At 66.0% G+C, this 27,554-nt stretch overlaps 1 protein-coding gene across 2 annotated transcripts in view; it reads right to left on the bottom strand.

Annotated features, from left to right (window-relative positions):
* The window catches only part of ZFPM1 (zinc finger protein, FOG family member 1), a 67,731-nt gene that overhangs the window by 17,297 nt on the left and 22,880 nt on the right, over window positions 1–27,554 (bottom strand). For both annotated transcript variants that reach the window (XM_060131370.1, XM_060131369.1), the window contains exons 2-4: window positions 24,758–24,868; window positions 22,019–22,147; window positions 81–214 (exon numbers count right to left, since the gene is read on the bottom strand). In XM_060131370.1, the coding sequence (XP_059987353.1) occupies window positions 81–214; window positions 22,019–22,147; window positions 24,758–24,868 (374 nt within the window). The remainder of the gene's footprint in view (window positions 1–80; window positions 215–22,018; window positions 22,148–24,757; window positions 24,869–27,554) is intronic.

Here is a 27,554-nt window from a genome sequence, read left to right as displayed (position 1 = left end):
CTGGCTCAGGGGGCTGACGGGGCCCGTGCCCTGGGCCAGACACTGTCCTGGCCGCTGCGGCCGGGGTCAGGGCTCCTTACCGGTTCCGCCTGCCCGGGGGACGAGGCTCTGGTCTGGATGCTCCCGCGGAACGGGCCCCAGGACAGGCCCTCGGCGAGGCTGCGCCGAGCCCGCACGCACCTCTGTCCGTCCTGCAGCAGCAGCTTCAGCTCATCTGCGGGGAGAGAGGTCAGAGGTGTGAGGAGGTCCAGGTCCCAGGTCCAGCCCGTCCTGCGGCACCCGCCCCCCCAGGAGCAGTTGGGGGGCTGAGGGCAGAAGCGGGAGGGTGGCCCTGGCCCAGGTTACGGGGATGGTGGCTGGTGCCGGGTCCTGGGGGCCAGGCCAGCCCCTGAAGTGAGACCTGTTCTGGGGGACAGCAGGTCGCAGAGATAGGACAGCAGGGCGCCTGCAGCTGCACTGAGCAGGTGGGCGCACCGCTCGGCGGGACCTTGGCGGCTGCGTTGGGACGCGCGTGCCTTGCACAGCCTAGGGCGCACACACGGAGCCGGGTCACCCCTACTGCCTCACGTGGGGGCAGGCAGAGTGGAGGATGATGACGCCGCTGAGACCGCCTCCCGTCCCCTCCACACGGTCCTCCCAGCCCCTTCCCATCAGCTTGAGCCCCAGAATCCGCAGAGCACGACCGTGTGGGCAGCTGTGAAATGCTGGGACCCCGCACCTCCCAATCCTCTTAGCATCTCAGCACAGGGCCCAGCATGGGGAGCCAGGCCTGGAGCCAAGTGTTCCTCCCCTCCCCCGCCCACTGCCGGCCGAGGCCCTCGGCGCAGCCGGACTGCGCTCGGGTAGCGCCAGCATCACTCCCTGCAGGACCCCCGCCTGCTCTCTGGAAAGGTCTGGACCCAACTCCTGCCGAGGCCCTTGGTCGGCGGCTGCCTGTCCGAGCGGCCTGTCGCCCGGCTGAGGGCCTAAGGCTCGCGGGCCGCGGCCACCTGTGCTGTGGTCAGGGCCAAGCTCCCGGACTCTGCCAGCTTGCGTGGCCCGGGCTGTGGCTCCTGTGTCAGCTAGGGGAGTGGCCTCTGTGCCCGGCCCCCGGCAGGACTCGGTTCCGTTGACGTGGACAGACCGGCCTCTGCCAGGAGCCCCACCACAGTCCTCCTCACGGGGAGGGAGCTTGGGGTCGCACAGGGTCTGCAGGTGGGCTCCCAGGTTCAGCCCGGCCTCAGCGCACGACCCACGTGACCTGTGGGGGGGGCTGGACGTGGCCCGCAACCTGGGAATGTTCCCTTGTTTGGACAAAGGGTCTTTGCAGATGTGACTGAGATCGGATCTCAAGGTGAGACCATCGGATTATCCGGTAGGCCCTACGGCCAATGACAAATGTCCTCGTAAGAGACACACAGAAAAAAAGAGACACAGGAACAAGTCCACTTGAAGACGGGGCGGGGACTGGTGGGATACAGCTGGGGGGACGCTGCATCTGAGCCTCTGCGGGAATGCGGCCCTGCCCACGCCGTGATTCGGGACTTCCGGCTCCAGAGCTGTGAGAGAGTAGACTGCTGATGCTTCGAGGCAGCAAGGGTGTGAATTTGCCCGGGCCGCCCTGGGAGACGCACACCTGGCACGTTACCTGCCGTCTCGAGCCTCAGTGTCCTCAAAGCCGAGGGGATGATGGTGGCCGTGCCCTCCCAGGGCAGTCCCTCCCCAGGCCACGCGCCCTCTGCCCAGGAAGGCGGGGCCGCCTTGTGCCTCGGGTGCCACCTGGGCTGCCTGGGCCCACAGAGGCCTCACGTGGCCTGGCCTGGGCCCCGAGCAAGCGCTGCTGCATTGGCCCCGCTTCCTGGATCCCCGATCGGGCGGGCTGTGGCCTTAATGGGCCCGATTATCAGATAACCGCCGGCCTAATGGCACAGATAACGTGTAAATACACCAGGAGGCCCGGCTACAATGTTCTAACTGGGTCCTTGTCTTCCCCAGGGCAGATAAGATGGCAGGGGACCAGGACGTGGCCAGGAGGCGGCGCCCTTTATCGGCCCCGCGGCGAGGGGGACAGAGGCCGGCCATGTCACTCTGCAGCCCGCCCACAAGGGGCCGTGTCCTCTACCTGTGCACCCAGGATGCCAGGGTCCCAGCCAGGACTCTGCGCATGGCGCCCCCCACCCCTGGGCCTGCAGGGTGCCAGCCGGCATGCAGTCACCCGTTCCTGCCCGAATGGCCCTATGATGTCGGCCCTCTCCTGGCCCCCCCATACGGATGAGGAAACTGAGGCCCCGAGAGGCCACATAGCTGGCAGTGGGATGCCGGGATCTGAGCCCGGGCCGCTGCTGTCCTGGGTATATTTGGGTCTCTGGTACCCCGCCCAGCTGGCCCCAGGGCGTGGGCGTGTGGGCAGAGGCTGTCTAAAGGCAGGTTTGCTGGGCATTCACTTGTCCATCCAAATGGCCTGGCCAGCCATCCGACGGGTCCACGCTCTCCTTCTGAGGCTGGCTGGGGAGCCCACCGTGGGCTGAGCTGGGTACCACCTGCCCCCTCCCATCCGCCCCCTCAGGACGGTGGGGTCAAGGCGGAATCATCCCGCTTCCCAACACAGGGTGCCCGTCCAGACAGCCAGACCTGCGCTAAGCCGCATGGGGTCGGCCCACACCCTTTCTGACTGCAGTTGTGTTGCTGGGGCCACAGACGAGCCAGGGATAGTGGCCACGACTCCCTCTGTTGCCGTCACATATTTTCCTTTCAGTGTCCAGGGCCTGTTCCTGGCTTGTCAGGCTTGGGCCCCCCAGTACGAGACAGTGCCGTCCATCTGAGGCCGGCGCCCACCTTCCCGGGGGTCAGAGGAGTGGGGAATTCAGTCCAGTCTTCCCCAGTGCGGGCCAAGTCCCACACAGACTCAGGGACACGGCGGGGCCGGAGGTGGCTGGCCCAGCTCACTCCGCGGGCAAGCGGGGGTGGGGTGCAGCCCCAGGCCCCCAGTCTACCCCTGGCTCGCTGCACCTGTGGGGTCCTGAGGCCCCTCTCTCAGAGCCCTGGCCCTAGCTCATCCCCAGTACTGGTAGCCCCCCAGAGGAAGGGGCAGAGCCAGTGAGCCCCCACACCCGCCCACGCTGCACCACAGACAAACTGCCGTGGCCCCTAATCGCGCCCCAGGGCTGGCAGCCCCGGCTCCCAGATAACAGCGTGGCCGGTGCTTCCGTGGCAGCCACTCCATCTCCTGGGTATCACGCACCACCAGAGGGAGGACGGCTCCTGATAAAGGCGGCCGTTCTGCACGACGGGGCAGAACCCACCACTCAGGGCTTGCTGGGGGATGGTCGAGGCCTGGGAAAGGCAGGGAGGCCAGGGATCTGAGCGATGTGGGCTGAGGATCGGGCAGTGGTCGCCATTGGAAGCCCCCTCCCTGGTCCAGGGGAGGCCGTCCCTGAGAGGCTGGGCATTAGAAAGGGTACCCCATGTGGGTGGATGCAGGGCCATAGCAGATGCCTGGCTCCATGGTGGGAACATGGCTGGATCTCAGCCCCAGCTCATTCAGTGCCCTTGTGCAGTGCACAACCTGTGAAACTGTCTACGGTGGCCCTGGTGATGTTCAACATCCATCCACTCAGATAAACTATTTCCAGCTCCCAGTTCCTGCCCAACCCCTTGCACAGTCAAGCAGGTGTTAAAGCCCAGTTAGCACCTATCAGAGACCCTCTCCCAACAAGAAATAAAACTGTATCCCAAAGAACGGGGGTCAGGAGAGGCAAGGCCACCTACTCCTCGCAGACTGGGTACCTGGTGGGGGCTCAGTTCAAGGTTGAGAATGAATGAAAGTATGAATGAGTGAGGAAGGGGCTGGGGGCAGGAGATGCTGAGCTGGGGATGGGAGCTGGCTGGGAGAGTGACAGACAGGAAGACACAGCTATTCTTAAACGGCCTCTGAAAGAGCTGGAGGACCTAGACAGTGGTGGCCATGGAAGTGGTCAGCTCCCAACCACACTGACAGGAAACTTGGGGCCCAGGGAGGCCCAGGAGTGCTCAAGCCACACTGCGAGCCCGGGCCGGAGGTGGGGCCAGAACCCAGCCTCTGGACTCACAAAACCCGACGTGGGTACCTGGGGCAGAGCTGAGGGAGGCATGGCCTCTGCCCTCAGGGCTCCCAGGAAACATGGGTGGCGGCAGCTCCAATGGTGGGCCAGTCAGGGCGACTTCCAGGTGGAGATGTCCTCTGCCCTGGCAGCCTCCTGTGACCCATGTCTCTGTTTCCTCCTCCCAGCTCCAGAGCGGGCCACAGAGAACTCCAGCTCCGGTGAGGTCGTGGCCGAGTGCTCCCTGACCTCTGTACCATGGCCTCCGTCCCCACAGCTGGACAGCAGGGGTGATGCCATTTGCCCTGGGAACTCCCAGTCCTAACACAATTCCTGGCTTCTGTTTATCGAGCCTTGGTCAAGCGCTTGGCGTAATTCACAGGGATTCCTCCCAGCCGTGCCGCAGTTATTCCCCCCAGCGTACGGAGGGAGAGGCCCAAGGTACACAGCTGGCAGGAAGGATTTGAACCAGAGCCCCAGCATGCTCTTGGCCAGGGCCTTGACACCCTTTTCTGGGTCTTCCTAGTCATAGGCAGGAGGCGACAGAGAAGAGGGCGGGGAGAGGCTGCTGCAGGGGAGGTGAGGGGTGGCAGGCGAGCCCCCGCTCTCCCGTTGCAGGGCTGACTCTCCCTGCTCTGCCCTCACGTTTCCCCATCCGCAGCCTGGTCTCCTCTGGAGGAGGGGGCAAGCCCTGCGCTGCCTGGGTGGACCTCCCCACGGGGGTCGGGCCATCACTACCGGCACAGAGTCAGGACAAAGCCTAAGTTATTCTGTCGTACAACCCCACACACATCGTTTCCAGAGCAAATACGCCGCGCTGGGATTCAATTTCACCCCCGAGCATCTGCGAGGATCCGGATGAGAAAATTCAGCCTTTGCACATTTCTGCGATTTAAACACCTGTTTAGGTCTTAAAACCCTTCGACGGCGTCCCGAGGGGCCAGGGGAAGGAGGCGACTGGGCATCGCTGCCCCAGGCCAGGCTCAGGACCCCATCCTGGGAGCCCAGCAGATGGGGTGGCGGCTGGCAGAAATGGGGTCTGCAGCCAACAAGCGGGCTGAGTCCTGCCTCTGCCCGGCTCTCGCTGAGCCTCGGTTCACCTGCTGGGCTGGCGGCTGCGACGAGAGTCGAGACAGCCTGTCGGTCGGCGCGGCTGGCCCCGCGTTTCCTCTCCCCCGGCGCCCGGGTGTCCCGAGGCCTACGGCCCCGCCAGGGCTGCACGGAGCTGCCCTCAGACTTGGCTCTGCCCCACGCCCTGGAGCCCTTGGCGCCCTCCTTCAATAACACCCAGAGAGCTCGAGACCTGCTCCAGGCTGCGCAGCAAGGGCTGCAGTCACCCCACCAGACCTGAGCTCCTTTCTGACCGAGAATCTAGGGCTCCAACCCGGACCCATCTGGCTCCGGGGCCCACCAAGCCCAGCCCCCTAGGCCCCAGGTTCACCGAGCCATGGCCCCGCAGGCGGGCTGGCAGCGCTGACCGGGTAGCCTTGCTGTTTGCAGGAGTGTTGGTGAGCTCAGGGAGGCCTCCTGCGCCCTGCCGGCGGGCCCCTCCTTCCAGGGGCCAGGCTCTGTGCTAATGGCCACTGGCCTCCAGGGTACAAAGGCCAGCCGCCTGGCAGCCCCCGCCCTGGACAGTGGGCTCTGGGATCCGCGTGTGGGCGCCCACCCTGGGGTCACTGCCAGCACCCACTTATCTAATCCCGCCCGGCCCCACCCTGCGGCTCCCTGGGGCCAGCTGGCCCTGGCTTTGTCGGGAGTGGCCCTATCTCAGGATCACGCTGTTTGCCTTTGATAAAAGTCACAAAAAAGGGAGAGAAAAAGGAGAGAGGGAGAGAAAACGCCAGGGGTGAGCAGGCCCCCCCCCCGCAGGGTTCTAGAAGTCTCCAAGGGCCTGGGCCCAGAGCAGGGCAGGCTGGGAGGCTGTGGGCCCCGAGGGGTTCCACCAACGTGGAACCCGGCCCAGAGAGGGCAAGCACCTCACTCAAGGTCACGCAGCAGACCAGGCAGCGGGGTCAGTGGGGGTCTGCGGGGCGGGGCGAGCCACCTCGCTGTCCCCTTGGCCTGCTCACTCATATGCTGGCTCAGCCCCTCCCACTGCAGATGCAGCTCACCGGGCCCCCCATGGTCCGGAACTGAGGGTGGTGGGACCTGCCCGTGGTCACCAGCTCTCAAGCCCAGCCGTTTTGCTGCCCCCAACTTGACCGTCCTGACTGGGTGGCAGCTGAGGCCCTAGGAAGACAAGAGAGATAAGGGGACAGGGGGTGGAGGTGGTGTCTGTCCTGCAGCTCTCAGCAACAGGGCTGTCCCTGCCCTTCTGGGACTGAGATGCCTGGCGGGGGGAGGGAGCTCCTAGTAACCCAGCTGCCAGGGGATGAGGCCTGACCCCCGTCAGCCCCGAGGCTCCAGGACCTGGGTCGGTACCAGGGCGTGTCCCTTTCTGCCCGTGGCTTCCTCTCGTGTTAAGTGGGGGATGAGAGTGCCCACCTCCCAGGTCGTTGCAAGGTCACATGACACAACAGGTGCAGGGCCAAAGGGCAGGGCCCGGCAGGGTGGGTGCTCGGTGACCACGGGAAGTTGGCAGGGCGCCGGCTGGGCTGAGCTGCGGTCCCTGCACAACCCTGGCCAGGCTCTCAGCCCCTCTGGGCCTGGGGGGGACCCATCCCCAAAGCAGACACCAGTGGCTGCTCTCAGCGCTGACGGGGCTCCCCGCAGCCCAGGCGCGGTGCCGCGTGACCACCGTGCTCGCCTCCACGGCAAGTGCCGCGGCAGCCGTCTGCCCGGGTGTCCCGGCCCCGGTGCGCTGTGGGGTTGCTGCCCGTGGCGGGGCAGAGCCCTAATCTCGTGGATACACCGAACAGGGCTCCCGGGCAGGCACAGGAGACCACCTCCTGGGCGGCACGAGAGGCGAGAGCCCGACCACGTGGGGCGGGCGCCCCCGAGGCTGCGGGGGCCCGTCTGGACACTCAAGGCCCGGGGCTGCTCTCCCTCCCTTCTGCTCTGTGGTCATGGAGCCTCTGGGCTGGGAGGGGAGGGTTCGTCTGCGTGGATGCGAGGCCCTGCTCGCGTGTGACCCTCCCGTGATCCGGCGGGAGGGGGCAAATGGGGCCTGGAGAGAAACGGCCAGCAGACAGCAAATTCCCATCAGCTCCTCGGGACACCCCCACTTCTGGGCTCCACCCTGTCGGCCCGTTTCTGGTCCTGTTTACAGACGGGGCAACAAGGCCCCGAGGAGGGGGAGACCTGGGCCCTGGGGCATGCGGAGGGCTGCGGGACCGTGCGTGGTGGGCAGCCAGCTGCTCCGCAGGCGGCCCGCACATCTGCCGGAGCCGTGCAGCTTCTCCCATCTGGGCTGGTTGCCCAGGCCCAGGCCCTGGTGAGACTCCCACCCTGGCTGCCGACAGGCTTTTCTCTGCGCTGTGCCGCCTTTCAGGGCAGGAAGAAGGCTGACAGGCCCATGCAGCCTGGGGCTCCAGGACCAGGAGACCCAGGGCCATGGGGCACTGGCCCGTCCCCTGGATCAGGCCACACCTGAATGCCACATCAGGAAACAAAAAGGGGCGGAGCTTGATCCTAACCCTGGGTGTCACCAGTGACCACGGCGCCTTTGGAAAGACTCCGGCTCTCATGTGTGACTCATGGGGACAAAGTGTCAAGGGAACACGGTTAAAAATGCTTGGGGTAAAAATGGGTGCGGTCCGTTTCTTCTGCTCTCTTCCAGTTGAGAAAAGCAGTTGGAGAGATCAAGGGACCGTCTGAGGTCACATGGCCAGCAAGTAGCACAGGAGAGTGAAGCCCAGATCCCTCTGACCCCAAAGCCACGACCCCAGTGCGGGCGTTGTGCCGTCACTCACAGCAAACCTGGCCCATCAAGGGGCCGGACGCTCCGACCCCAAGCACAGTCCCGTCCCCATTTCACAGGTGGCAGCAACGGAGCTGAGTGGGGCAGGAAACACTCCCGACGCCAGCCCTGCACACAGGCCCGGCCCCAGGACCCCGACCGCACGGCAGACAGCACAGCCTAGATGGCAGGAACAAGCTGACGTGCACCCTCCAGGGAAGACGGGCTGAGGGAGCCGTGGGCGCACGTGAGCGCTGGCTCAGGAGCAAAGCCACTCGAGCTGTTAATCCTCCAAGCGCTCTCCGGGGCTGGGTGAGGGGCTCCACCAGCCCTGGCGTCCCCACAGAGCCCCTCGGAGGGCCCGGACCCTGGCAGGAGGGCCAGAATTGGGAGAGGAAGCTGGAGGGGGCGGGGAGCTATGAGTTGAGGGCACACATGAAAATGGGGATTGGCTGTCACAGGTTAAATACCCGATGTCACGTATGGCCTGGGATCTCTGGCCTCGTTGGGGGAAGCGGACGCCACGGCCGAGCCAGGCTCTGGTTCCTGCAGGGCCGCGACCTGCTGCTGCCCTCGGACGGTGAGCACCTCTCCCTAGGACGCCGCCCCAGCCCGCGCCCGTCCTGCGGCCAAGCTCGCCCCATCACTGTTGTGCTGTTTATGTTACTGAGGGCCCGGCTCTGGAGCTGTGACCGTGACCAAGATGGACGGACGCCCATTTCCCTGACGGGGAACGTTAGAGGAGAGGACGTTCCTGGGAGCTGCCCCCAGCGGCCCCTGGATGTCCCTGGTCCTACCGCCGCCTGGGGAAGTCTCCCGCCTCTCTGCTGGCCCTGGTGCCCTCTGCCGGCACCCAGCCCCCTGAGTTCCGGGCCGGGCAGGCTGTGCAGAGCCTGAGCCTGCCTGGACGGGGTGGCCTTCTCATTCCAGGCCAGAGGTTTTCAAAGGGCTTCGAGCCCAGAACGTCCTTCCTAAGAAGTTGCCCACAGACCCTGCACTCACAGTGGCCGGTGGCAGGGGCTGCACTGCAGAGGGTTCCAGAGCTCAGACCCGAGAGAGCCTCTCAAGGCCCTCCCTCGGGGTGGGACACACCTGCCCCCACACCTGCTGCCTGTCAGCCTCCCCTCTCCTGCCAGGCTCTGCCCGGTGGCTGCGTCACACGGGGCAGCCCGAGCGTGGGGTGGAGCCGGCAGGCAGGCGAGGTTCCTGGAGCCGACGGCAGAGGGGGCTGGCAGGGCGGCACTGCGGCCGGCCCAACGTGGGCCAATGGGCGCTAGGCACGGTGCCTGTCACAGGGCCCGGGCTGGGGAGGGCCCTCTGGGGGCACGCCCTGGCTGGACCTGTGTTCCCGAGTCCCCTCACGCGTGCACTGGGGCGCCGCCATCGGCTGCCGAGCCCTCCCCACCTCTGCCGGCTTGCGGTGCCCTGAGCTGCTACCGCGTCCAGCACCGTGGAGCCCGCGTGTGTATTCTACTGACTCCCAGTCTCTCCGCTAGAATGTCAGCCCCTTGGGCCAGGGTCGCTGTCAGCCGGCTGTGTCCTAAAAGCGCCTGGGCCCAGTGGACCCCCGTGAGCACCTGAGTCTGGAGGACACTGGCCAGACGCGGAACTGGGGCTGGACGCCCGGGCCCTGCTGACGAGCCACAGGCCTGGGAGAAGGGGCATCTGGTCCTGCTGGGCTGGGCAGGGGGCGGGCAGGGGCGGTCCTCCTCCTGTCTGCTCTCACCTCCCCTGACACCGGGACGCACAGAGGCCCAGAGCCTCACCTCGGGCTCCAGCTTCCCATCTGCAAAGAGGCGGCATGGGGGGTGGGCAAGGAGGAGGACACGCTGCGCCCTGGGCCTGGAGTCCACCGTGGCTCGGCCCCACCAGCCAGCCGGGTAATGGCCGGGCAGGGCGGGCGGCCCCCAGGTTCTGGAGCCCTGGCCCTGCCCGCCCCCCTCCGCCCCCGCCAGCTGGTGCCGTGAACTTCTCCTCCTATCACTGGGACATCGCCGGGGATTATTGATTTTTTGACACAGAACAACAGCCTGTCTTTATCGGGCTGAACCCTGGCCCCAGCTAATGGTGGAGCTGGGACCGCCTGGGGATAGCCAACAGCGCAGCATGGGCCCAGCCCCACACCAGGTTTCTGACGGCCCCTTCACCATCCCCACCCGGGTCAGAGCCTTGCCCCCCGTCCCACGGAGCCTGAGCACCGCGGCTCCTCGGGGGCCTCAAAATGGGAGGCCTTGAGGTCTCTCCAGCCTTCTCAAAAAGCTTAAATAACAAAAGGCGCCCTGGGTCCCTGGCCTTAGCCTTCCCACCTGTGAAGTGGGCGGAGGGCCCTGCAGCCCCTGGCCCTTTGGTCTTGGGAGACCCTGCGGACTGAGAACAGGGATGGGTGGGGGCCCCTGGCTCTCCCCAGCCCAGCCTGGTCCTGGAGGGTGGGCTGGAAGCAGGACCGGTGAGATAAGGTAAAGAAAACACCTCCTGTGCAAGTAGCTTATCAGGCTCCTATCAGCCTGGGCCTCCCGGCCCCTACCCTGTTTTTCCAGGAGCCAACGCCACCGCCACCGCCACCGCCACCGAGGGCCCTTCCTTCCGGTCAGCCTCCAGCTCACCGCCTCCCAGCTGGCCCGGCGGCCCACCCTGCTCCCTGTGTCCCCGGGCCCCACCCTCCTGTCCCTCGGAGCGTCGTCTCTCTGCTGCAGATGGGCAGGAAGGGTGGGCATGAGGGCAAGCGAGGGTCTGGGTGGAGGCCGGGTGGTCAAGGGGGTAAAGGGAGGGTGCCCCGCCCTGCCGCTGCCAGGACCTCGGCGCTGCCCCCAGCCTCGGGCCAGTCCCGTCCTACCCCCGCCCAAGGGGCAGCAGCGGGCACTGCGGTTGGCCAACACCATCGAGAATGTCCTGCCACTGCACCACCCCGCAGGACCGGCCCTTGAGGGAATAAGAAGCTCCTTCCAGAGAACGTGATGGGCCCTGAACTCCTGCGGATCCTTTATGAGCACGCTGGCTGCTCCACCCACAAAGGAGGCCGAGCCCGGCGGGCGCTACGTCCTGCCCAAGGTGCCACGGCTCTAACTGGGCCCCAGGGCCCCTGAGGAGGACCAGCACGAGGGAAGTGCTAAAGCCCCTCTCGTAAGCCGTGCGCGCTCACTGTAGCGTGTGGAACCAGCAGACACCTGCTCTCAGGGCACTGATGACTTAGTCCTCAAACCACCACATGCCCTAAGGGGTGGTTATTCCCCGCCTTCACAGACGAGGAGACCGAGGGTCAGAGGGGACCTGGCCACACAGTGCGATGGGGTGACTGAGTTCAAGTCCAGGCCCCCGACCCCTGTCCAGTGCTCTGTCCTTCCTGCCCCTTCAGGGGGAGATAAGGAGGAATAATGCTTGGGCAGGGGCCCGGGAACAGGAGGCTTGGAGGACAGACCGGGCCCAGGCTGGTCCCCACCCCAGACACAGCTCCCTCCTGCCCAGGAACACCCAGGGCTCCCCCACTGGGCCCTCGATCGAGCACTGTGCCGCCACCGCCAGGGTCTCAGCCTCGGGACCCGGTGCTGTCACCCGCCAAGGTCACTGCTCCTGCCCTCTGGGACCCAGCAAGGTCCCGGGCCTTCAGGGGCCAGGGCCCAGGAACCAGGGAAGGTGGTGGGCGGCGGTGGGGCTGCACCAACGTCAGCCCCGGATCTGGTGTTTGTGGGAAGGCGCACGCACGCGCAAAGCAGCACGGGTATCTGCGCGCAATTTGCTTCCTTTAGAATCATTTCTCCCCTTTCTTGGAGAAATTCTGCCGACCAGAGCAGAAATAAAAAAATAAATGGCTTGCTATCTTCCACACGGCTGTGATGTCCGTCCCCACCACCCTACGCCTGTCCGCGCTGAGATGATTTTTCGGGGGTAAATTCCTAGAAGCTGAACTGCTGAGTCAAGGCAGGGGCATCTCAGCACCCTGAGGGGCTCGGGCAGCTCCAGCCTGAGCACCTGGACGTGTGTGAGCGCTCGCGGGGCTGGGGGTGGACGGCCTGGTGCCTGTTGCACCCAGCAGCTCCCAGCCCCACAGAGACCACGGGTGGACCTGGGACAGCCGGGTGGATGCCAGGGCCATCTGCCCGAGGCACGGGGGCTGGGGCGTGCTGTGGGGGGATGGGGCCAAGGAGGGGTGGCCACAGAGGCTCCGCCTGCAGGGGGAGGGGGTGGCCAAGGAGGCAGGACGCCCCCCCCGCCAACACACAATAAGCCCCCGATAGCATCGCTCATTTCAGGCCCCGCTCGGCCCTTTCGGGCAGGATATGACCAGCCCTCAAGCCGATGGCGGCCCCTTTGTCCCATCTCCAGGGACCGATCTTATCGGCTGCATCCACCGCCGCCGTAATGGAAACATGCGGTGAGGAAATAAGAAGTTACGCGCAGAGATAGAGGCCTAATAACAAATAAATAAATAAATGAGGAGCCCAGCGCCGCACGGGGTGGGGGCTCAGGGGACAGCATCACATCAGGGGCCGGGCCGGGCGGCTCCCGTCCCGGGTCTGGGAGACACTCTCAGCTCGCCCAGCCTCGGTCTCCTCACCTGTCAGGTGGGCCCGGCAGAGCCGCCCGCGCCCTGAGCTTCAGGGAGATCCCGTGACAGACGGAGCCCAGAACCCCGGCGGTGGGCCCCGGACCCCGATACGCCCCAGCTGGGGCTGTGGGACCCCGCGCGTGCTTGGAGGGGGCCGCCGCAACGCACACGCTGCCACCCCCCGTCCCCCCGCTGCCCTGCCCATCCGGTTCCTCCAGACAGCCTGAACGTCCTGTCCCCGTCCCACAGGAGAGCAGCCCGAGCCCAGAGAGGGCGCCGCGGCCCCGAGGACCCCAGAGGGAGCGGTGACAGCTAGAAGCCAGGTCTGCCCCGGCACCAGTGGCGAGGGCCCTGCCAGCCCGGAGTAGCGGGACGGTAACAGTGCTGGGGACGGTACCAGGGGCAAGGGTGACCGTACTGGCCCCAGTAACCGGGACCGCGCAAGCCCTGGGGACAGCGCCAGCAGCAGTGCCCGCCCTGGTCCTGGGAAGAGAACCCGTCCGCACTGGCAACGGCACCGACAAAGGCGACAGAGCAGAGTGGCCGTGACCACCTGCCGTGAAGGCCAGCCTGTCATCCCAGGTCCCCCCACGTGTGCACCCGTGGGCTTTCCACCAGGGAGGCAACGGTAGGGAGGGACGCCGATGGGTCCCAGGCCGCACGGCCGGGCCACGGTGAGTCTGAGCTTGGGCCCAGGAGGACGACTGGGAAGGAAACTTCCAGAGGGGGCGGCCATCTCCAGAGGCTCCCAGGTGGGGCTGGGCAGACCTGCACCCCCTGATGTCTGGGAGGCCCTGGTGGGGCAAAGGCGGACGCTCAGACGCCCAGCCTGGGGGGGCGGCCCGGGCAGGAAGCCGGTGGAGGGCGGAGGAGGAAGCGGCTCGATTAGCGCCCACGGCCGCAGATAGCCACTCCCGGAAGGCGGTGAGGTCAGCGGGCAGCGCGGGGCAGGAGGCCAGGCATCGGCCCCCAGCCGCCGCCAGGACAGTGGGGACCCGGGAGAACCCCGTGGGGCGGGGCTGGGGGGCGGGACTGTGGGCTCCGGCCCTGCTCAGTTGCCCCGAACCTCTCTGGGCCTCAGTGCCCACATGTGAAATGCGGTGAGCACAGCACCGGCTGCCACGTTCCCGTCTCACCCGTTTCACAGGTCCCAGGTCCACCCTTGAGCCCCTACAGTCCACTCACCATGCGGCAACCAGCCCTCCCGCTGCCCCCAGGTCACCCCCCATGGTCTCACCACTGGGCCTTTGCGCTGGCCATGCAGGCAGTTTTCCCAGGTGTCCGCAGGGCTGCCCCCCCCCCCGCCACTGAGCTCTCGGTGCAAATCCCCGAGGGGGAGGGGCTCGCCACCCCCTGCACTTCTCAGTCACATTCCTTGCTTAGCCTCTGTGCCCCGGCTGACCATTCTCTGCTTGGGCCGTGGCTCCTGGAGGGCAGCGGCTGGCTGCATCCGCAGGGACCAGCACACAGTAGGTGCTCAATAAATGAAACTGCAAGTGAGCGAGCAGAACGGGCTCCACGGCAGGGGAGTCTGACAGGACGGCGGCTGAGTGTCGCTGAAGAGCGGCCCGCTGACCACCTGCCCCTCTCATGGGTCCTGGCCCCCACCTGACCCCGACGCCCAGGCCTTCGTCAGGGGCAGACGCTGAAGTCAGAACTGGGCCAAAGGGCGGCTCCCCACTGGCCAGGCTGATGGTGCCGGGCGGTCAGCACCTCCAGGGTGAAGAACTGCTAACCGCAGCGAGGGGACTGCCCAGGGCTGAGGGGTCAGCAGCCCGACCACGGGGGAGGCCACGGCTTCAGCAGCCCCTCAGGGTACAGGGAGCGGAGGCCCCTCTGCTCAGGGCCCTTCTGGGGTGCCGTGTGTGGCCCGGTGCCTGGGCCCCTGGTGCCCACTGGGCAGCGCAGGACATGGCATCCGTGCAGGCCAGGCCAGCCGTGAAGGAGAGGCCGCGGGCTCTCGGTCCCCACCTCGGCCTCGGCCTGGGAGCTCTGCCCCACACGGCCCTGCTCGGAGAGGGGGGCAGCTCTGAGCTTTGGTGGTGGATGCTGGCCGGGGTTTGGGCCCCTACCCTGGCCTGGGGACCGACGCTCCGGGGAGGGGCTGGAGAGGGTGTCATGGAAGAGCTCAGGGCCCAGGAGACAGCAGGCAGCCGAGGTATCCGTCGCTCACCCTCGGCCCACGCTGGCTGAAGCCCGTAACCCCCGAACCCCACTTCCAGGACAACCACCTACAGACGGGATCCTCCCCTCTCTGAGCCCACCCCCTCCCTCCTCGCCCCAGCCGGGCCCACCCTGGCCTCAGGGCTCTCGCCTAGGCCGGGCCCTCGCCTGGTACACTGTCCCCAGGAGGCAGCTGGTTCCCCTCCCTTTTCTGGTCTTTGCCCACATGAGGCTCAGGACACCCTACTCAGAACTGCCCCCCTTTATTCCGAGCCTCCCCTCCTCGGACGGGGGACATTTTCACTTCTCTATTACTTAGTCTCTGTCCCCCTGATGAGAACAACAGCTCTCTGGGGGCCTGGACCCTGCTGGTACCGAGCAGGCGCTTAAAACACAAGTGTTTATGGAGTGAATAAACGACCTCCTGCTCTTGCCCGCCCCTGGGCTGTACACCCCACACTCCTTGTTTCTACGGCCCGTGCCACCACACAACACACCTGCCACTTCCGCCCGCAGTAGGTGCTCAGTAAACACCTGGGAAGGAAGGCCGACTGCGGGCACACACGGCCCCTCCCTAGGACCCCCCCAGCTCCGGGAGTCTTGGTCTGCTCAGCTGTCGGGGTGGGGGGTCAGGATGCGCGGAGGGCCCCCTGCGGGTTTTCAAGGAACATGGCCCTCGGGGGACATCTGGGCTGGACCCCCTTCCCTGGGGTACCGAGAAGAGGTGGCTCCTGACACAGCTGCTGGGTCTGACCCCAGGCTGAACCCTGCCATCCACCATCGCCCCCTCCTGTGCCCCTCACCGCCCCCCCCCCCCGCCCGCTAATCTAAGATAAACAGGCCTATGGGGCCGCAATGCCAGGCCCAGTGATAACGTGAAATAGCTGAAATGATTTTTCCCACCCACACATGCTGAGCTGGCGGGAGGGGACGCGCGGCCAAGCCGTATCGGCCCATCTCCCCAGCTGTCCATCAGGACAGGCCGTCCTGCCTCAGCTGCCCGCCCACCGCCCGATAACAAACCTTGAGGTTTGCATAGAAACACCAGGCGGCGAGATTAGTCAACCGAGTGCAGCCCAGATAGCAGCCCATCGCCCTTGCTCACGCTCCCGGCGTGAGGATCCCCAGCCTCCAGCAGGCCCTCGGAACCCGGAACCCCGGCGCGGGGGGCGTGGGGGGTGGAGCGGGCGCCAGTCCCCAGGCAGGAAACGGCGCGGATGCATCCTCTGGCCCCTCCCACCAGCTGCCCGCCTCCCCGTGCGCCTGGAGGTTCTCGCCCACTAACCCACTCTCTGCAAGGCAGCTGACCAAACGTCCCACTTAACACCCCACGCCCCATTTTACAGCCAAGAAAACGGAGGCGTCTCCCTACGGTCCATGGCATTGAGCCCAAACTCTGAGCCATTTGTGCCCTGTCTCATCTCTCCCCAACCCCGTTCCAGCGTCTAATGGTCCAGCCACGCCCATGCCGTCCAAACCTCAGGGCCTTTGCGCCTGCCAGCTCCTTGCCCGAACACCCTTGGCCCACTCCAGTTTATCCTTGGGGGTGGGGGGGCCCACCTACGGTGCTGTCCTGGCCCGACCACCTGGCTGTCCCCTCTGCTGACGTGCAGTGAGTGGGGACATGGCCAGCCTTCCCATCTCTGCCTCTAGGGCCTAGGATGAAGCTGAGACAAAAGAAGGTGACACCTAGGGCTTCCCTGGTGGCGCACTGGTTAAGAATCCGCCGCAAAATGCAGGGGACATGGGTTCAAGCCCTGGTCCGGGAAGATCCCACATGCTGTGGAGCAACTAAGCCCGTGCGCCACAACTACTGAGCCTGTGCTCTAGAGCCCGTGAGCCACAACTACTGAGACTGCGTGCTACAACTACTGAGCCCACATGCCTAGAGCCCGTGCTCCACAACAAGAGAAGCCACCGCAATGAGAAGCCCACACACGGCAACGAAGAGTAGCCCCCACTCGCCGCAACTAGAGAAAGCCCGCGCACAGCAACGAAGACCCAACACAGCCAAAAGTAAATAAAATTAAAAAAAAAAAAAAAGGTGATACCTGATGTTCAGTCAGTTGAAATTTGTTCTGTAAACAGTGGTCACCAGGAAAGAGTTCCAGGCCCTGAGACACTTACAGGTGAAGGGGACCCCAGTCCTGGGGCTCTGATCACACAGCCAGGTCACAGGACTGGCCACCCCCTTCTTTCCTGGACCTGTGGAGCCCAGGCCACTTGACTAGCCCTCAGAGCCAATGGAGAGCCCCTGTGGGCCCCCTGGGTTCATCACCTTGCTCCCCAGCTCCGCACGGCACCCCCAGTGGACAGCCCTGAACTCGGGATGTCTGAACCACGTTGCCTCCCAGACAAGCTGTCAGAGACCTGGATGGATGTGTGCTCGTTCCCACCTCCCCTGTGCGGGACACAGTGGGGTGGGGAGGGCAGAGGAGTGACACCTGCTTGGTCCACCCCAGGCAAGTCCCTGGGGGAGGGGACCCCCCACGAGATCTGGCTGCAGAGGAGGCTCCCGGACCCCTGGGGCCCCAAACCCAGGCCTGGGGCCCCAAACCCAGGCCTAGCGTCCATTCACTGCCCTCCCTCCGTTTTCTCATGACCTGGCCAGGAGCCTGAGGTCATGGTGACTGCCACTGGACAGAGGCTCCGACGGGGGTCATGAGGTAGGTGACAGGCTCAGGACCCCACAGTCGGAAGGGACCCTCAGGGCTCTCAGCCCTTGTGGGGGCTGCCTGTCTGCACGACCCTCTGCTTTTTCTGGATGTCAAGTGTGGAGACAGAGGGGGCAGCGGGTCACTGGGGGCCGCGCACCCTGATGGGCAGAGGGCACCGGGGACCACAGAGCTAAGGCAGTGGCAACTACCCTCCCAGATGCGCCTTGGGGATTTCAGATTCTAGCTCTCAGCCATCTGCATATCAGAATTTTAAACAGCCAGCCCCTCGAGCGCACAAGGTCATTTCAAAGATAAAAATACCCAGCTCTCCGGGTCCCTGCTGCCCAACCCCTCTCCCTTCACACTCCAGCCAGCGGCTCAAGGGAAGATGAGGGCCGGGTAGGGCCGGGCAGGGCAGCCCCCTGCCCATGGCGGGCCATTCCCCACAGACCCTCAGCCGGGGGTGGGTCCCCCGCTCTGCTCTCATCCACTTTCCCTGAGGCAACCCGAGGGGACCCCCATCTCCCTCGGGACCAACCCCCCCGCCCACCTGGCACCCTGCTCAGTCCCCCGGGAGCCTGGTGTGGGCTGTGCTTCTGCCCGGCACTCTCCACGCCCACGTCCACGCGGACCTCGTGCCCTCAGGCCCCTCAGGGTCACCTTTCCGTCTAGGACCCCTGCCTTCCCACCCAGTCCACGGTTGGCTCGCCGGTGGCGTTTGGGCTCCATGAGGACGCAGGGCGCCCCGGCCTCTCCCGAGGCAGCAGGCGTTCACCCTGCACCGTAGCCTCTGCTCCAGCCTCACCCACCCACATAGCGGCTGCTGCCCAAACTGCTCAGAGGAGGGAGGTGACATCTCCGAGGCCAAGCGGTCTCTGACCCAGCCTGGATCCCGGGTTCCTGACCGTCAGTGGGGACCCCTGGGCCAAGGTGCCCATCACCAGTAGGGGCATGAGAGGCGGACCCTCCCTTCCCCGCTCCATGGCCACGTGCTCAGCTGGCCAAGGGGCTGCGGTGCCTTCCTGCTCGACAGCGGAATTCTGGTGTCAGAGAGCAGCTTCTCCCTGGAACCTGCCTACACGTCCCCTCCCCTACCCACAGGCACCCGGGCCACCAGGGCAAGATGACGGGACTGAGTGGGGAGCTGCTCTGCCCTGCGTCCCATTTGTACAGATGAGGAAACTGAGGCCCAGAGAGGTCGAGTAACCAGCCCACAGTCGCTCAGCAAAGCTGGACCCCAGCCCAGGCAGGCAGGCAGGCTGGCTCCGGCCTCTCAGCACTGCTGGGGTGGGGGTGGTTCCCACTTGAAGTCACACTTGAGAACTGGCCGCCGGCAGCTCGTGACCTGATGATGGTCACAACGTCCAAAAGTGACCACGACACTGACCACATCCCAGCCTGGGTCGGGAGCTCTGGGGTCGCCGGGTCACAGGTGGGAGGAGGGAGCTAGCGTGGGGACAGTAACAAGGCCCGGAGAGAACAGGCCCCTTGCACACCCGCACTCTCGTGTTTACAAAGCCCTCAAGGGTCCAGGACCTCGCTGTGTCTGCAGCGCGTGTCGAGAGCCCCCTGGGAGGACAGGGGCTGGGAGGCCTCCCTGCTGCCTGGTGCCGTGTGGTATCTCCTGGGGGTCTTTGTGGCCACCTGCTCGGGGCCTTGACTGCTGTAGGCAGGGCAGCTGCGCTGCACCCACCATGCAGCTGCAGAGAGGCACTGAGACCCAGCCTCTCTGCCGGGCTGATGTCACCTGCCCCTGGGACCCTGCAGTGTCAGCACCCTCCCCGGGCGATGGGTCTCACTCACAAGCCAAGTCTTGGCCAGCAGACAGTGGCCAGAAAGGCGAGATGGGGGCGACCAACTGCAGGGGCGGCACAAGGTGTGTGCGAGCCCTGGCCTCCAGGGCCTCCCCTCACGCAGCTCACATGGGAAACCGAGGCTTGGGGCCCAGTCACTCCTCAAAGCCAGACGGCACAGGGTGCCCTGTGGTCCAGACCAGCCCGCCATCCCAGAGGGAAAGGTGGGGGTGCCCCCAGGCACAGGTCGGGTCCCCAGGGCTGCACTTTTCCCCATGGGGGACGGGGCAGGAGGGGCAAGTGGAGATCAAAAGACAAACTCAGAGGGTGGGGTGGGAGGAGACACGAAGGGGCGGGGCCCAGAGGGACAGCGAAGGGAAAGGGGCCGGGGAAGCTCGCAGGGCACCAGGACCTGCAGCGAAGGCCCCGCTGGACACCCCTGTCCCCCCGCCGGTTCCCGGGCTGGGCACTGCCCTTGGGGACGGCGACCCAGGCAAGCCTGCCACCCTATCGCCAGCACGGCGGCCCCTGTGAGATAAGAGCCCACGGGGCCTCTCTGGCTTCCCGGCCGGGTGATAAGTGTGGCCTGTTTGGGGTCTGATAGGGGGCGGCCACCACGGCGGTTGGCCGGAGGCTGCTTATCGGGCCATCGCTGCCCACTGCACAGAAATTCCTATCTGTGGGGGCCGATAGGGAGCCCCCCAGCCCCCGAGGACGCAAATAGCGCAGGAAGCTCCTGGGTGCACCCACCCAAGCCACGGCCCCCGCGGCCACTCCGGGCCCAGGTTCCAATCTCCAGGGGCCTCTGCCTTCCCATCTGTAAAACGGCGACGGTGATACTAAGTCCGCAGGGTGGGCGGGGACCGACCGGAGGACAGCTGAGGCTGGCGTCTACACACTTGCTGCCTGAGCTCCAGAACCAGGCGGCGGGTCTGCATCCTGGCTGTGCCCCCTCGCGGGTGGTGACGTGGACAGACCCTTTAGTTGCTCCGTGCCTGGATCTCTCCGTAAAGGGGAGGGTCGCCTCACCCCTGCCTCGAGGGGCTGGTGTGAGGACCGCCTCGCACATGCCTCCCCACGGTCACCCTATCCAGCAGCTGCTCTCTCAGCCCCCCGCCTGCCCAGCGGCCGATCAGGGCCCACCGGCACCAGGCGGTCCCTGGAATGTGCGCGCCACGGGCCGAGGCAGCGCTGAGCCAGCGTCTCTGGGTGCTTCCTCGTTACCCTGTCCTAGAGCTGGGGAAACGGAGGCAGCAGAGCGGTCTGACCACGGGCACCAGTCCCACAGCACCGTCCCCTGTGTGCGGAATGGCCCAGCCCCGGCAGGTGGGTATCTGGCTCAGCTGTGCCCGACCGGGCTGTGAGGGGCTGGCTCATACACACATGACCTGTCCCTGGCCAGGTGCTCCTTGTGAGGAGAGGACGTCCCTGCCAGGGCCCTTGGGGCCCCTCCCCTGCCTGTCACTGAGTCACTGAAGTGGGGTGGGGGGCGGCCGAGTCCATCCGGAGGGCAGCGGTGTCCCTGTGCTAAGCCCCACTCCCGTCCTGGGGCAGCAGAGGGGACCCCCAGCCTGTCTGACCCAGGATGCTGCACTCCCAGGCAGCACCATGGCCCATGCAGGTGGGAGACGCTGGCAGTAGACTGTTTCCCAGTGGTCTGGGGTCACCATCTAGGCTGGGACCACCAGGCCCATCCCTCCCTCTCTGGGCCTCAGACACCTACCTACTGTAGGAAGAGGTGTGTTAAATCAGCAGGGGGACCAGAAGGCACACGTGCCACCTCATCTCCTTGGTGCCACGCAGACATCACTAATCAATCCCAGCACTCTTTCCTTGACACTTTGGGATCCTGATGAAGGGTCCACATGGCCACTCAAATTGAACCTGGCAGGAGGCCATCTCTGACACCCCTGGGAGACCATGGGGGTCCTCTCTGCCCTGGTGTGGTCTCCCTGACCCCCCGGCAAGATGAGGCCCTTGCCACGTGCCTCCTTTCCACTGGCCACTGACTGCATTTGTGTCATCACAGCTCTCTGAGGACCCTGTTTGCTCAGAGCTGTACCTCGGGGACACAGCAGGTGCTCGATGTGTGCTTGCTACGTGCACGTGCGCCCGGCCTGAGTGCGCAACCTCCATTCTCTCCCTCTGTTCCCGAGGACCACGCCCTCCCTCCTTCACCCAGCAGCTCCCAGGACCCCTCCGAACTGCCCCGGTTCCCCTCAGCCGCGTCACTTGTACTTAGGAAGCATGACAACAGCCGACACGCCCAGCCTGCCCTATACTCACACGTCGGTGGAAGCGGGGAGCCGTGGGCACAACACATCTGGTGGGCCCTCCAAGGTCAGAATTCCAGCTACAAGCGGGGGTGGGGCAGTGCTGGGAGCACGAAACCGCCTTCAAAGACACTCCTGATCCAGGACCCGGTGGCTTGGAACGGCCTCCGGCCCCCGCCACGCACTGCAGCCACCACAGGGGTGGGTCCTCTCCACCCACACAGGCTTGAGCCCCTAGCTGGGCTGGGAAGGCGCAGGTACTCGGGCCGCTCCAGACTCGCATTCCCACCTCCAGGGAGGCCTCAGAGGCGTATCTGCTGCTAGGGGCCTGGGGTTTAGCCCTGAGCACCGGCACAGCTTGGCGCCCACCTCCAGGGAGGCCTCAGAGGCGTATCTGCTGCTAGGGGCCTGGGGTTTAGCCCTGAGCACCGGCACAGCTTGGCGCCCACCTCCAGGGAGGCCTCAGAGGCGTATCTGCTGCTAGGGGCCTGGGGTTTAGCCCTGAGCACCGGCACAGCTTGGCGCCCACCTCCAGGGAAGCCCACAGGCTGGCTGGACTTTGCAACAGGACAGACCTGGGCCTGCTGCACCCGTGCTGTCAGGGTGGCCAGCTCCCAGGACCCCCAGAAGGCTGGGCCCCAGGGCTGCCCTGGAGAGACAAGGCCGCCAGACCCCGGACACAGGCGCGCTTACCTGGCCCGCTCCAGGGGCTGCTGGCCTCTTCCTCCTCCAGCCTCGTCTCTGGCTCCGGACCCTCCGTCTCCTCAGAGCCTCCTGGGGACGTGGGGGCGGGTGGTAGCGGTGGGGGTGGAGGAGTAGCATCTGCAGGAAGGAAAACACCAGAAGGTTCTACTGAGCCTCGGGGCACCGAGTTGCCCGCCCACCCCAGCCTGTGGCCGGGAGGGATACTGAGGCCCAGGTGGGTGAGCACGTGGCACAGTTCCGGCCACCACCCTCCCCCCACCAGCTTGCTCTCAGGGGGCGCCGTCAGACATCTCCGTTTCTCCCCCTTCATTTTTGGCCGTGAAAAGCCCTCAGCCCCTTATTAACTGCGGCAGCGATAGCTGCCCGCCCGGCACGCCCAGGCCAGTAGGCACACGCGTGGCCCGGATCCCTGGTCTCCTCGGCCGGCAGCTGGGGGCTCCTCCGCCAGGCCCCGCACCCAATTCCAGCCCAAAGGGCATATTTGCCTTCCCCGCTGGGCCCGATAACCACCACGGCCCCCAATCGATGAGCGCCCGTAAAAGCCCCCCCTTGGTGACGTCACGTGCCCGGCAGATTATTAATACCCGCGATAAGGGCCGTGATTAACATCGAATAAATCAATCACATGGTATAAAAGTCCTATTATTTTTGGCTATAAATCAACGCGGCTGGCATCCGAGCTCCAGCCACTGCGCGGGAGCCGCACCGGGCCCGCCCGACAGGCAGACATTGCTCCTGCCGTCTTATCGCGCCCATCGGCGCGTTATCACTGAGGCCTGTGCCAGGTGCAACCCCGGCTGTTTTTTTCCAGCTCCTCCCCAGTCCCGCCCCCGCCCCCACCCCGTGCAGCCCAGCTCCCAGATCAGATAAGAGGCCCGGCTCCCCAGGGCAAAGTCCACCAGTAACCAGCCGCTAGCCCTTTGGAGAGCGTGGCCCCCATTAGCACGCAGCACCCGATGACGGTGGTGGTGATGGGGGGCCCCTCGCCACTCCCTGGGCCCTCGGAGGGGCTGGCGCCCCGTTACAGATGCGGAAACCAAGGCTCAGAAAGGGCAGGAGCCCGGGCGGGGACAGGCCGGGGTGAACGCTGGCCGCAGCACTAAACACTTACGGTGACGGTGAGGGTAGAGACAGTAACAGCTGTGAACAGAGCGCCAGAGCCCAGGCCCTGAGCCTCCACCCCGCCTGCTGCCCCGGGGCACCTGCGGGTGACGGTAGCCCCTGCCTTGGTTTCAAGTCCTGCTAGCCTAGCCTCCTCCTCACTGCACAGCCCCGTGACCCCAAGGGGCTGCCGCTGGGCAAAGGGACACAGGCCAGCGGGTCTCAGAGGACGAGGCTTACTGGGGGCTTGTGGTCAGCCGGGGGGGACGGGCACATTCTGGGGATGGGGGTCCACAGTGAGGAGCCCCCCACCGTCTGTGTAGGATCTCCACCCCCCAGTCCCAGCCCTGCAGGGCTCTCCTCCTGTCCCCTCTCTGTGCCACCCCAGGGCCTTTGCACGTACAGGTGTGCGTAGCACGGGGAACTCTACCCGTCCTGCAGGTTTCTGCTCACTGCCACACCCACCCCATCTTGCCTTCAATCCTGGTCACACCACCCACTAAAACGGCCCCATTTATGGCTACATCTCCCCCATGGGACTATTGTCTGGGGGTAACTAGCCTCTGTGCACAGGGCTTCGTGATATGGAATGGGAATGTGAGTGAGATTGCTGTCCACGGCCGGCAGGGTGGAGGGGGGCGAGGGGGGCGAGGGGAGCGGGGCTCAGAGCAGGGGCCAGGGCAGAGCCCACCCCGCCAGTCCTCCCTCCGCTAACCCCCCAGCCTCAGCTCCCCCTTCTGGAAAACAGGGGTGAGGGCACTGACCTCCCCCAGGGCCTCCACCGCAGTGAGGCCCAGACTCTTGGGGGGGTCTTTGGGGGTCTCTGAGGGCACAGCTGGCCTGAGAGGATGGCCCGGCTTTGAGGCCCCTCCGGGGACCCAGACAGAGAAGGCCTCCTAATGTCAGGTTAATTCAGCCCTGGGTGTGTGTGTGGGAGTCTCTCCTTCCGAGTCCTGTTCTCAGCTTCAGAAAAGTGCCCCAAAACCTTGGGGAGACTGCCAGGAGGGCCCCAGGAGAGGTTCCAGGTGTCCAGGGTGGGGTAGGGTGGGGAGCAGACAGAGGGGACGGGAGAACCAACCTGAACCCGGACTTAGGGCTGCATCCCGCTCAGGTGCTTACAGGCTGTGCGACCCTGGGCAAGTCACTTAACCTCTCTGGGCCTCATTCGCCCGTCTGTAAAATGGGGTGATTTGCCTTAACAGGAGAACCTGCTCGGTACCGAGCCCCACGTGTGCTGAGGCACGCAAGCCCGTTTCATCGAGGGTACACGGAGGCCGGGAAGGGGTGTGGCTTTCCCCAGGTCACTCAGTGCCCATATGACCCCCTGCCTCACCCTGGACTAGACCTTCCCCACCGGGGCCTCGCTCTGCCCATCTCTGCCACTAGGGCTGGGCTTCCCAGACCCTCTGCAGGTGTGTGCATCTCGTCTACCCGGACCAGCCCCTCCAAGCCCCAGTGCGCACGGGCAGCCCGCAGACACCGCTCGGTGCAACGCCCATTTCGCAGGTGTGAGAACTTGAGTCCTCAGCGGGAACTGGCTCCCGTGAAGTCGCAGCGAGGATGCGGACGCGGGGAAGGGTGCCAGGATGCCAGGGCCCAGCCTGCCACGTCCACCGCCCGACTCACCTGGACTGGAAGGGCTCGGGGGCTCGGGCTCCAGGGCTGTGGCCTCTCGCTCCGGGAGGCCGGTGTCCGCGGCCTGGGCCTCTTCTCTGGCCTCCATGTCTCTGAGGGAACCTGCAGACACAGCCCCAGGGGAGTCGTGAGGCGCTGCCCCCCACAGCCGGCGTCCTGACCCCCCCGGCACAGGCACAGCCCCGGGGCCGGGCGCAGTGGGGTCCGAGCAGGGTCTCGGCCCCCCAGGCAGTCAGAGGCCTCGAGGGAGCGGCCGTCAGCACGGGGGCTCTCCCCCAGGTCCCCCATGAGTAGATGTGCGAGCCCCACCCATGTACCCACCCCAAGCCCTGCACCAACGCCTGGGGGCCACCCGGCCTCCTGCTCACCTCGCCTGCCCCGCAGCCTCTGCCGGCCCCACAGGCCGCTCTTGCCGGGACGCTGGCCCCGGGCAGCCCGACCCCTCCCCTCTCCGCGGCTCCACGCGTGAGCGCAGCGCTGCGCTGGCGTCTTCTGGGCGGGGCCTCTGGGGGCTGCCGAAATGCAGGCGCACACGCTGCGGGGTCCCAGGGTCCCGGCGCACGTCCACAACCCCCGCAGGTAAACATCTCCCGGGGCTCTGCACACCTGCCCCCCGTGCCTGGGACCCCTCCTCCAGGAAGCTGCCACACTCAGGTTCTGAGGTTCTGAGGGTACGTGCAGAGCGCGGCCCCGGTGCCTGGCGCACAGGAAGAGCTCGTCAGCCTGATTAAGGGGGTAAATGGCTGATGGGACACAGGTGGGTGCGCAGCGTCTGCAGTCCAGCCTCCGCGGCCCACTAATCCTCCCTCAGGTCTCACGCGGGGGGTGCCCCATGGAGCCCTCCGTACGGGTGGGAAGGCAGACTGAGTCCCCAGACCACCTAGGAGGGTGGCGAAGCCAGACCCACAGCGTGTCCCGGAGCGCAGGCCAGGGTGGCAGCCTGTGCCCCCGAGGTCAGAGGGGCAGTGCCAGCGCTGTGGGCGGAGAGGACGGCGGGGAACAGCCGTCCCGCTTCACACTGCTCTGCGAATGCCCCACAGGCCCCCTCCACCCTGTCTCAGCTGGGCCCTGGGGCCCGAGACAGGCGCCCGGGCAGCGCTGCCCCTGCCCCACCACCTTCCCCAGCTCCCCCTGTGCAGACACCTGTCCGGCTGCACCCTCTGGATTCTAGCTCTGGCCCCACAGACCCACGGGCCCCGGGCTCCCCGGGACCCCTCAGAGCTGTACTGATAGCAGGAGCACAGGCGCTCACCTCCCGTCACTTCCCGTGGCCGAGGCCGGGCTCAGACCACACAGAACCAGCCCTGGGCTAAGCCTCACGGTCTCCCATCGACGCGCCCGCACGGTGGGCTCTGCGGCGGGCTGGGCACACCCGACTCGTGCCTCTGGGACAGGTGAGAGGTCTGACCCCCCGTGACCTCCCCTGGCAGACGCCGGGGCAGGAGAGCAGAGGCTCCCCGGCCCGTGGGACTGGCCCCCAGCCCGCACTGCCGGTTGCCCTGGCGGACAGCTCGCAGGCCTGCTTGCCTAACGCCTTCTAGAAGCCCAGGTGCTTCTGCGGCTCCTTCAGAGCTGGAGATGGTGCCCCAGAGCTGTGGTCCCTCCTGCCGACGCCGGGACTCCAGGGCCTCAGCGGCCGGCTCTGGAGAATGGGTGTGAAGCCTCTGCTTTCGGGGACTGCAGCGACCAGAGCCCTGCACCCGCCCGGGCACACGCCTCTCCCGCCCAGGTGGGCCTCAGCCACCCAGGGAGGCCCTGAGCTCCTGGCGGCTCCATTTGTGGGAGAACAAAGGCACCCGCTCCGCACAAAGCCTGACAGGAGCGTGAAGAAAGGCTGCGGCTGCAGCAATTTACCCTAATGCGCTAATTCATTCCAGCACAATTAACACGCTGATAACACAGCAGACAGTCATCAACCAGCGAACGGCTCCAGGCCCACAGCGGGATGCGACGCTGCGAATCCTGCCCCAGCCCTGCCCCACATCTGCCTCGGAGCCACTGCTGAAGCCCCCCGACACCCCGGGGCCACCTGTGCACCTGGGTCCCACTCCACCTGGGAGGAAGCTTTCTCCACTGGCTGGGGTGAGACGCAGCTGCTTCCCGGGGTGCCCTGGGCTAGGAAGGACCCTGCTCGACCCCTGTGGGGCCCCGTATGGTCAGACACCCCAACTACGGAGCCAGGCCGACCCATGGCCAGGCAGGCGGTGTCCTTGTTGTGTGACTACAGGCAAGTCACTCCACCTTCCTGTGGTCGGAAAGCAGAACGGCTCTGGCCCCGCAGGACGAAACTCGGTTTCACCTGTGTGGAGCCGCGGTCAGCGCCTGGCGCGTAGTAAGTGCGCAGGAAACACCACCCGTCACCGGCGTCAGCTGCTGCCACCCAGCACCCAGCAGGGCGCTGCTATTATTAAGCGCCGCCTGTATGTTAGCCCTGTGCTCAGCCTTCTACAAATGTCTTCCCTTAAGCCCCCTGCCCACCTCGCAGCCCGGGGGTGGAGGGCCAGCAGGAGGGAGGGGCCCGCAAGAGGCAGGCCCTGAGGCCAGGCACGATGGGCGAGTGCCTGGGAGCCTTCCGACACCCCAGAGGTGAGGCCGAGTCATGCCCACTTCGCAGATTAGTCAACGGAGGCCCGGCCACGTGGACTGACCTGCCTGTGGCCCTTGGCAGGAGCCCGACTCCCCCCACACACCACCCACGTGGACGCTGCTGAGGCCACGGCCCTCCTCTGCTGCAGGTGTGGCCCCATGCCTGCCCCCGCCCGCTGATGACCTGGGGTGAGGGTGACGC

This window comes from Lagenorhynchus albirostris, chromosome 19, assembly GCF_949774975.1.
Source record: "Lagenorhynchus albirostris chromosome 19, mLagAlb1.1, whole genome shotgun sequence".
Lineage (NCBI taxonomy): Eukaryota > Metazoa > Chordata > Mammalia > Artiodactyla > Delphinidae > Lagenorhynchus > Lagenorhynchus albirostris.
This window is presented reverse-complemented; position numbering and strand designations above follow the sequence as displayed.